Here is an 11232-nt window from a genome sequence, read left to right as displayed (position 1 = left end):
AAAATGTTTTCAGTGATGCGTTTCTTAACACTGAATCTTTTTTTTTTTTTTTTCCCAGATTATTTTTATCATATGGTTTGTGGCAATAAAGTTTGGAACTTAACCCTTTTTACTTTTCATATTTCCTCACACACACACACACACACACACACACACGTTACAACTAGGTGAATACACGAGTGTGTAAATAAGTGAGAATCTCTCTCTCTCTCTCTCTCTCTCTCTCTCTCTCTCTCTCTCTCTCTCTCTCTCTCTCTCTATATATATATATATATATATATATATATATATATATATATATATATATATATATATATATATATATATATATATATATATATATATATATATATATACACACACACACACGTAATGATAATAGTATTACTGGCTACATCTGGCAGTTCAGGGTTAGTGCTTCGTCCAGACGCACTGGCGCGCGAAAAACAAAATTCCGGTGGCATTTGGTAACCGTTTGGCGTCAAAGTTTTGTATATGTTGAATGCTAAGCTTTCCAGTCTTCTGTACTGTCTTTGGAAATAACTACATCAGAGTAAACAGTTAGCCTTTTCTTCACCTAATTTTGGTGCTTTCCAGTCTTTCTTTTATAGGATCTTTGGTCAGACGGAACGCATCGTTTTCGTCTAGCGCCAATTTTTAGTCAAAATAAGAACTATGGTTTTTAATCAACACTTTTATTAAAAAAAAAAAAAACTTTTGTTAAACGGAAGAATGCTATTATCATGACAGAAGAAATTTAAATAAGTTGATGAATATATATTTGTATACATATTTTTTTTTTCTTCTAGACTAGCAATGAAAAGTTCCTCAGTTGTTTGTGTACAATTGGGTAGTGCGAATGTGCGACGCTTTTGAATATTTCCAAGGCAACTTCCAAGTAGTTGGCCAAGATGAGCAGTTATGTTATCTGTCAGTGAACAAAACACACTGACGAATTTCTCATAGAGAGCATTAGAGGTCACCGTTGCCTTTGGGATCACAGAACAGCTGATTACATTATAAGGTGCAAAAAAGCCGCGGCTTGCTGGGGTGAATGAGGAGCCATGTTTGTTTACAATCGACAAGCGCGGCAAAGGCGGAAGCAAGCTTGTGTGTGACGGCCACCGTCTGCAAAAGTTGACAGTCGTCAGAAAATTGACAGAAAAAGAAGACGGAAAAGTGCTAGTGTGACGCCGCCTTTACATACCAAGACCAAGACCACAAGACTTGCCGCGTCTCCTCAACCTGCTTCTACGTGCATTGGTTCTACCACTAACCATGAACGCATCCATGCACGCTTTTTGGCTTGTTTAGCTCGTCTAAGTTTCGTAATACACATTATTACGTTTAGAGCAGCGTATCTTTGCCGCAGCGTGGCCTCCATGTTTGTTTATATTGTCGGTCTGTGTTGGGAAGTGCCGACGAAACACCGTTTGTGTGTGACAGGCCGCACCCAAAATATTGTCGATTTTCTGAAAAACGACGGACAAAGTGCTAGTGTGACACCGCCTTTAGTGGTAGAACCAATGCACGTAGAAGAAGGTTGAGGACTGAGGAGACACAGCCAGTGTTGCAAGTAGGAAAAATCAAAATGTATCCACGTGATCTTCAAAATGTACCATTTGGAACCAAAATGTATCAAATTTATCATCTATCTATTAAATAAAATTACTTATTGCGTTACGTCACTGTATGAATTATTTTCTTTAATTGCGGCTGAAAGCGACGTATGGAATCATCATAGCCGTCTGGCAGTTGTGTCTGAGAGAGAGAGAGAGAGAGAGAAAAAAAAAATTCTCTCTCTCTCTCTCTCTCTCTCTCTCTCTCTCTCTCTCTCACTATGACTCTCATATAGGTTGATGGACACTGCTATTATCTTCGTTACTATCTATTTACCCGCTAATGGGTGTGTGATTGTGACATTAGTGAATATAGACTTAAAACAAAGAGATACCAGTGAGGTTTCTTCCCTGTAACTCTTAAGTTTAAATTAGGAACATTTGTAGGAACACCTGCTCTTTGACTATGTATGACACAGTATGATGCAGTACATCTATGTAGACATATCATAATATCACTGCTATGAAATATACAACATCACAGCCTGCAAGTTAATCACTGGAATATCAATAAGATATCATGCGCTGTATGTAAATATAGCTATCACTAGAAGTAATACAGTCATGATTCTATTCAAAATATACATGGAATCTTTATATATAGAGAGTAAAAAAATATGAGAAACAATATATTCAACTTAAATCTTTCAACTTCACTAGAATTGTATAGAATATATATTGAAATATAATGAAGACACTTAAGATTCAAGCACTGTGTGGTAATTACCAGCCTATCTATCCATCATATATAAGAAAATAGGAACATTTGCAGGAACACCAGTATGATGCAGTAAATCTATGTAGACATTTCATAATATCAATTTGCTATGAAATATACATTATTATAACAGCCTGTAAGTTAATCACTAGAATATTAATAAGATATCATGCACTGTATGTAAATATATCACCACCAAAATATGAGCATATTGAGCATGTAGATTCACATCACTTTGCTATAAAAAAAATCATTATCACAGGCTCACAGCCTGTAAGTTAATCACTTATCCTAGAATATCAAAAAGACATCATACACTCTATGTAAATATAGCACTACCATAATATGAGCATATAGATATACTGTATCACCATAGACTTAGATATAAAATCAGCACACAGAACATAAGTTACTCACAAGAATACCAATAAGATACTCGTATCACACACTGTATGGTATACCATTACAATAATTCAAGCATCAATAAGAGATCAATCTTACAGTAATGACAAGAAAAAATACTGTCATAGTATAGAAGTTTTGCAGTCATTTCTTGCAACTTCACATCAATAACACTAACCCATACATAGGTGCATCTACCTTTGGTGAAGCATCACATATGTAAATATATCACTAGAGTAATCATGAGATCATATAGTAGGTAAATATATCACAATAATATCAACATCAGTATGAATAATTACAGTAATACAGTACATACTTTAATAAGAAAAAGAAAGTATCATTGCTTAGGAGAGTTGCAGTTCTTACATACTATATAAAAAAAATATTTTCTCATTACTACACCAAAAATAAAAATGCATGTTAACTTCTTATTACATGTAGAATTTGAGCTTTACATAAGAAATCAATTCACCATTAGAGCATGACAACTACTGCGGCAACTGGGTAACTGGAAATAAAATAGTAGTTGAACTCATCATGCAGTCAATCAGTGATGAGTGTGGTGAAGAGGAGCGTATTTCACATTACATCTCACTTTTCTCTGAATACAGTTTCAGAACTCTTTACCATGGCACTGCTTGGCTCCCACTCATAGCAGTTCACAGAACCGCCACTTCCTTTGGTCAGTAAAAGACCATTCATTGTTGTGGTATTTAGTCTATTTCTGTGATCTGTTTTATAAGTTTGACCTGAGAAAATATTCTTTCAACTGCAGCTGAGGAGTGTGGAAGAACAAGTAAATTTAACATGAAATTTGCAAGCTTTGAAAATATAGGTGTTCCATCACTGCTCTTGATTTCCTTGACAGAACACCAAAACTCAGCTGGGTTATTTGAAGTGATGGGTGCCACTGCTTCATGAAAAGTGAGGGATCTCCACTCATCATTACATTGATCATATTCTGACTCTTTTATCAATTGTGGAAATTTACTAAAGAGTGGTACCAAACTTTTAACTCCAGTTACGCGAGCAACAGCAGGGTCACACGCTTTTAGTAGAGGAATACACCACCTAGGCCTTTGAACCTCTTACTAATTTGTCCTGACAGTTCAATGTAAAAATTCAGACAACAAACTCTGAAAGTGTTAAAATCTGATCCTATTCTCTTTTGTATATTTTGGTCATTCATTAGGGTTTCAACTTTACTGCCCAAATTCCATTCACTTTCAGGCAAAAAATTATTTGGATCGTGGAAGTTAATATCAAAAGGATCTGACTTGCTTTTCATATAATTCCTTTTAATGAAATTACCTAGAATGGTCCTGTAAAATGCACAAATGTTGGAGTAAGCAAGATGAATCATAACAGTTTCACTCTGAAATTCTCTGTTCATCTTGTTGATGATAGGCAAAACATAACTTAAAAAAGAGAAATAAAGTTTGTAAATAGGATTGTTAAGGGCATCAAGTATTGCTGCAGCAGACTTTACACTAGCTTCCAAGGCTTCTGCTTGGAAGAAAAGGATGAGTGCCGGCCATTGTTCTAAAATTCTATTAACTACTGATTCTAAAGAAAGCCATCTTGTTTGGCTAGCAGTCAGAATTCTGTGTGATACAACATCAACAAATTCCTGAAATTCTTGAAACTTGATGAGCCGCTTTGGGCTATGATTTATGTAGACATGTATGTCTCTACACAATTCCTCAACTGCTTTGGGGAGCTTTTGCAAGCTGCTGAGGAACACAGATGTAAGGAGTGACAAATACATCCAATTACAAATAAATCAGGTACTTTCTGAAGGAGTTTTGCCTTTAACCCTCCCATTTCACCCATCATGACTGATGCATTGTCTGCAGCAAAACCCAGCATATTTGAAAATGGGATACCATTTGTTTCAAAAAATTTATTTAAAAGCTGAAATAAACCTTCGCGCTGGAATCTTCTACATCCAACAGTTGTAGAAATTTATCATCAACAGTTCTTTTTTTAAAGTTCAATACTCTAACAACAATGGCTAACTGCTTTGTTGTTGATATATCTGTACTTTCATCAACAAGTATTGCATATTTGTTAGTTTGTAAAAGTTCCACTATCTCCTTCAGACTCTCACTACCAATGCATTTTATATATATATATATATATATATATATATATATATATATATATATATATATATATATATATATATATATATATATATATATATATATATATATATATATATATATATATATATATATTTTTTTTTTTTTGGCTGGCCAAACTTGTAAAAAAAAAAAAATGCTGTCCTAGGACAGCCAAAAAGTATCAAATTTGTTCCCAAAACGGTAAAAAGTATCAAATTTTGTCTGACAATTCTATTTTGTACCAATTTTGCTGAGCGGCGTAAGAATGTACGAGCATTGTCAAAATGTATCATTTTGGTACAATTGTACCATTACTTGCAACACTGGACACGGCAAGTCTTGTGGTCTTGGTCATGGTATGTAAACAAAGGCGGAAAATTTGCAGATGGAAATTATCCTTATTGTCTGACAAATTCATGCGATAAGTTCATGCGGAACGTTGAAACCTAGACGGAAATCGCATTAATCGACGGAAAAAGTGCTAGTGTGACACCGCCTTTATACATCCCCTTTTACACCTTAAACACCATTTATTTTTACTTTTCTTAATTTTTCGTTACATTTCCTAGCAAAAAACTCTATTCAAATTAATTATATAACAAAAATAGAATAGTCTCCAATTTTAGTCCTTTACGCAAGACGGTCCCTTCAGTAATTCAAGATGGTGATGTGGAGGTGGGCTGTTTCTTTACGTGCTGGTAAATATTCTTTTATATCTCTTGATTTGTACTTACGAGAGGAATTATAATGTTGCTAATTAATGCATGAATAATAAATCTTCCAGTCTGTGTCATTAATTTGGTGTTAAGTCGCGTATTTTCTTATTTTTATTGAATATTTGAAAGTAGGTTATGAAACATTTCTATTATTATTCGACTATTTATTGTTATTTTGGGTAATTGGCACTTGGAGGACTAGCAGAGGGTTTGGGTAAGGGAGCTGTTATATATGTGTAATTCCTAGCGTTAGTGAGTACCTCAATGAACGATAGGTATGTAATTAGGTAACAAGGGATATGTAATTCAGTTTGGCTGTAATTCTACCTCTTTAATAATATGTAGGTAATTGTTCTGGGGGTGGTCGAGACAGTTAAGTAATTGAAGTATATGTAATTTGTTAGTTTATGTAATTAACGATATATGATAGTTTTTTTGTTAAGTAATCAAGTAATTCGCTTTTATTTGGAGTTAGTAGCTTGTAATTTTTGTAATTAAATAACTATGTCTCACTCGCTGGAATTGTGTAATCAAATAATTCGCCAAAGTTGCCCTCGTTTGTAATTAGTGTGTTTGTAATCGTTATGTAATTTAAGTAACAATTTGGTGGGTGAAATTGTCAAGTGTAATCAGCCTGTCATTGTTCCCACTCAGGTGTAATCAGGGCAGTGCTGAGCTAGGTAATCGCCGGTGGAGTGCCTGGCAAGTGTAATTGTTTGTCAGGTACTGGAGTAATTACTTAGATTACCCTCAAACTGGTTGTATAAGAGCTTGGTTGTAATTGATAGGTAATGGGAGTAATTATGTAGCTCTCTCTCTCTCTCTCTCTCTCTCTCTCTCTCTCTCTCTCTCTCTCTCTCTCTCTCTCTCTCTCATTTCTAAGACGCAAGGCAAATTATAGGAGGCATTATTTGATTGTTACTTCTTTCATTGGATAATCTTTATTTGTTAGTATTTTCAGCCCTATATATATGTTTCAGAGTGTTCTTTTCATGTGAGAAGGGAAAGCTGGCTAAGGGGAAAAAAAAGGGCCCACTTAGTTGCCAGTCCTCTTGCAGGTCAGATAGAGTTAGCCAAAAGACAGGGACAAATGTCTTGAAACCTCCCTCTTAAATGAAGTCAAGTTACAGGAAGCTGGAAACACAGGAGGAGGCAGGGAGTTCCAGAGTATACTAGAGAAAGTATAAGATTGAGAGTACTGGTTGTCTCGTGTGTTAGAGGGTTGGACAGAATAGGGGTGAGAGGAAGAAGAAAGCCTTGTGCAGTGAGGGTGGGGGAGGAGGAGAGGCATGCAGTTAGCATGAAAGTAGCAGTACAAAATAGCGAGAGATGCAAGATTCTGGTGATGAAAAAGAGGCTGAAGACAGTCAGTCAGAGGAGAGGAGTTGATGAGATGAAAAGCTTTTGATTCCACCCTATCTAATAAAACTGTGTGAGTAGAACACCCCTAACATACAAAGAGTAGGTACTCCATACATGTACGGATAAAACCCTTGCACAGAGTTAGCAGTTGGAGGAATGAGAAAAACTGGTAGAGACGCCTCAGAATGTCAAACTTCATAGAAGTTCTTTTAGCAAGAGATGAGATGTGAAGTTTCCAGTTTAGATTATGTGTAAAGGACAAACTGAGTATATTCAGTGTAGAAGAGGGGGACAGTTGAGTGTCATTGAAGAAGAGGGAATAGTTGTGTGGAAGGTTGTGTCGAGTTGATAGATGGAGGAATTGAGTTTTTGAGGCATTGAACACTACAAAGTTTTCTCTGCTTATTCAGAAATATTAGAAAGATCAGAAGTCAGGCATTCTGTGGTGTCCCTGCGTGATCTTTTGACATCCTGAAGGGTTGGTTGTCTCTGAAAAGATGTGGAAAATTCTAGTGGTTAACTATATAAAGTTTTATTTGTCCTGCCTTGAGAGCAACACACTGGTAAAGGTCCCACCCAAACTAGAGATGGTCCTGTTGTTTTGGCAAAAAGTTATGGTAAATTATTTAAAAGTGCATCAATACTTGACAGAAAGAAAAAAACAGCTTTGTCCACCAAAAAAGTTAGTTAGTTGGGTACCTATATCTGGACTGTTACTTGTATCCTGGTTAGATTAGGTTAGGGTAAGGTTGATATTGAAGGAAAACTGAGCTACTATTAGGTTAGGAAAGGAAAAGATTGGGAAATATAAGGAAAGGTACAGGAGTAAAGTGAGTGCTTGTTGTGGACATGCAGAGTGTGGTGTGGCATTCCAGCAGTGCACACATCTCACACCGAGGAGGCTGTGTCTGCTGGTGCATTGTGTGAGGGTGTGTGTGTGGCTACCTTACATCTCTGCCTCTTGTGGCAGTGACAGGAGTGACAGTGAATGTATGAGATGGTGTAATCACTGTACTATTTAGTGCAATAATGGGAGAAATTTATCATGATAACCAGTGAATCGATAATGATGGCCTTATTGCCAATAATTTCAACAATTGATGAATTGATCATCCGTTAACCAATTACCTACAGAAATATAAATCCAAAATTTCAGTATTATCAGTATTGATATTTTGAAATTAAAAAATTGATAAAACCAAATTTTTATCTTTATCTTTATCTTATAAATCTTAGAAAACTTGAAATTTGGTGTTTATCTTGTCCTGTCATCAATGAAAAATACTGCTTTACAGAAAATAACTGCATTTGATTTTGGAACTTTAGAATAAGTAAAATTATTGTCTTGCTAATTTGAAATGAAATATCAGCAACAACATTGAATCACTAATGCTGGAAAGGTAAAGATTGGGTAATGGACAACCCAGTACTGTTATCACCGCGATGTGCTGCAGTGACGCCCTCCCCTGGTAGTGACTGTAGTGCTTAGTGTTTCCTAAGTGGTCAGGTGGAGCTTGCTGAAGAGTCTGCCTTGCTGACTACCTAGTAATTACTGGTGTTACTGAGGTAGTGAAGCAATTACTTTCAAAGCTGTGTCATTGTTTGTAACTAATACTATTACTACATTTCCACCTTAAACCTAACCCAACCCAACTTACACTTGCACCTGACCTAAAAATAGCTTAACCTAATCTCACGTAGCCAGAAAGGACACTAGCCAGTGTTGACACATGCACACACAGATAAGGTGACAGATAAGAGAGTGGTATCCACTTAATACTGGATTCCTTATCACTGCAAGAAAGAAAATAGAATATGGAAGGGTTCAAGGGCAGTTGTGACCAGGGAACATGTGTGTGTGTGTGTATTTACCTAGTTGTATTTACCTAGTGGTAGTTTTACAGGGCCTGGGCTTTATGCTCGTGTGGCCCCGTCTCCATATCTACACTTATCCAATCTTAATTTAAAAGTATGCTTACTCGTTGCAGACACTACTTCTTCATTCAAACTGTTACACGTCTCAACACATCTTTGTGGAAAACTATACTTTTTAATATCTCTTACACATCTTTCTTTCCTCAGCTTCTTACTATGCGATCTTGTGCTTCGACTGGTATATTCTTTTCTCAGGATCAGATACTCATTGCCCACTTGGTCCATTCCGTTTATCAATTTATAAACTTGTATGAGATATGTGTGTGTGTGTGTGTGTGTGTGTGTGTGCGTGTGCGTGTGTGTTTGTAGGTTTGTTTGGGTGGTTGGTGAGGGTAATGTTACAAGTACTACTGCTATTATTGCTATTATTTTTACTACAAATGATAAAGTGATGGTGCTAATGATAGTAGTAGAAATGGTAGTAGCTAGTAGTTGTAGAAATGTTAATAAAGATATTACTACTGCTGCTTCTACTGCTGCAAATAATGATAGATAAATTATGATAGTAGTACTAGTATTATATTATTATTATTATTATTATGAGGTCAATGAAGGCGACCCACTGGAAAGCATAACTGCATAAACCCAAAGGCCCAGTGGGCGGCACCTCACCGATAAGTGAAAGGAAGTAACAGGAATGAACAACAGAATAGGAAGATTGGTAGAGATCTAAGAGGTAGTGAGTTCAGAGAGAAGAAAGGTATTCACACGTTTTTTAAATGCTTCAATGTTACTAGAATTAACAATCTCGTTGGGAATTGTATTCCAGAGTCTAGCAGATACTGGGATAAAACACCGGGAAAATTGTGAAGTATTACATCGATTCACAGACAAGGAACGGTCATTCATGATCAAGGATTGTCTTGTAGCACGTGCTGGTAGTGAAGGGGCAGGCAAATGACAATGCAACGGGTGGTTGGAATTAGACATGATTTTGAAGAAATAGGACAATGATCCAACCAAACGACGATGCCGAAGATTAATCTCAAGATTAGGAAGAAGAAATTTAATCTGGTTGAATGCTCTATCTAAAAGCTTTAAGTGAGACTCTGCTGCAGAGATCCACACAGAGTGACAATATTCAAAATGAGGCAGTATGAAAGAGTAAAAGCAATTTCTTACAATATCATCAGAGGAATATATCCGCCTACATTTGCGTAACAAACCAACTTTACATGAGACTGATGATGCAAGTGAACGCAAGTGCAACTCAAAAGTAAGTTTGGGATCAAGGGTGACTCCGAGTAACTTCAGAGACGAACAATTAGGAATAGGTACTTCGTTGACAACAATATCAGGGTGAACTGGGAAAGGTGTCCTTGATCTGCTAATAACCATACTATGGGATTTACTCGGGTTCAGTTTCATACCCCACCGATCACACCATGACAGAATCCTTGAAACATCTTGAGTGAGTACATTAGCGACTCTCTGCCTATCCTGTGGGGAAGGAATTGTCGCATATATAGTGGTGTCATCAGCATAAGCAACCATATTAGATTCAATCCCACACCACATGTCAGATGTATAAATAATAAAAGAAGAGGTCCCAGAACACTTCCCTGCGGAACACCGGATACAACTGGACTAAAAGAACTAAGGCAGCCATCAACAGTCACACGCTGCCTTCGACTCGTTAGGAACTCTGACAGAACTTGATGGACGCGGCCACCAATACCAATAGATCTAACTTTCGATAAAAGGGCTCTATGATTAACACGATCAAATGCAGAACTAAAATCAAGTGAAATTACTCTAGATTCATGACCAGCATCAAGGGCAGCTTGCATGTCGTGCGTTATGCAAACGAGAGCATCAGAAGTACTGAGACCTTTTCTAAAACCAAACTGACTAGATGGCAACAAATTATTAATATCTAAAAAACGATTGAGACGCTTGGCCAGCAGGCGCTCAAAAATCTTAGATAATACCGGGGTTATGGAAATGGGTCTATAGTCACCGGGGTGAATGGAGGATGAAGATCCCTTTGGAATAGGGGTAACATTTGCAGTACGCCAGCATACCGGAAAAGAACCCTTACGAAAAAGAGCTCTAAAAATAACTGCCAATTTTGGAGCGAGAGGAGAAGCAATCTTTTTGTAAAAAAGAGGCAGAAAACCCAAAGGATCACAACCCCCGAATGAGTCTAACTCATTAAGATATCTTAAGATTTCGGAGGACTTAAAGGCAATGGAGTGTAATTTAATGTCCTGGGGACAAGACGGCGGCAGATCAAACTCTTCATCACTTTGTTTCGAGTTAAAACGGAAGCTAAAAGATTGGCTTTGTCCTTAGAATTATGGCAGATTGAACCGTCAGTACATGACAGAGGAGGTAAACTTGAGTCCACA

At 36.8% G+C, this 11232-nt stretch overlaps 1 protein-coding gene across 1 annotated transcript in view; it reads left to right on the top strand.

Moving 5' to 3' along the window:
• Positions 1–5470: 5470 nt before the first annotated feature.
• Positions 5471–11232, top strand: part of LOC123507522 (electron transfer flavoprotein-ubiquinone oxidoreductase, mitochondrial-like) — a 30114-nt gene continuing 24352 nt past the window's right edge. The window contains exon 1 of the mRNA XM_045260472.1: positions 5471–5566. Coding sequence (XP_045116407.1) covers positions 5530–5566 — 37 coding nt within the window. The 5' untranslated portion in view covers positions 5471–5529. The remainder of the gene's footprint in view (positions 5567–11232) is intronic.

This window comes from Portunus trituberculatus, chromosome 1 (assembly GCF_017591435.1).
Source record: "Portunus trituberculatus isolate SZX2019 chromosome 1, ASM1759143v1, whole genome shotgun sequence".
Taxonomy (NCBI): Eukaryota; Metazoa; Arthropoda; class Malacostraca; order Decapoda; family Portunidae; genus Portunus; species Portunus trituberculatus.
This window is presented reverse-complemented; position numbering and strand designations above follow the sequence as displayed.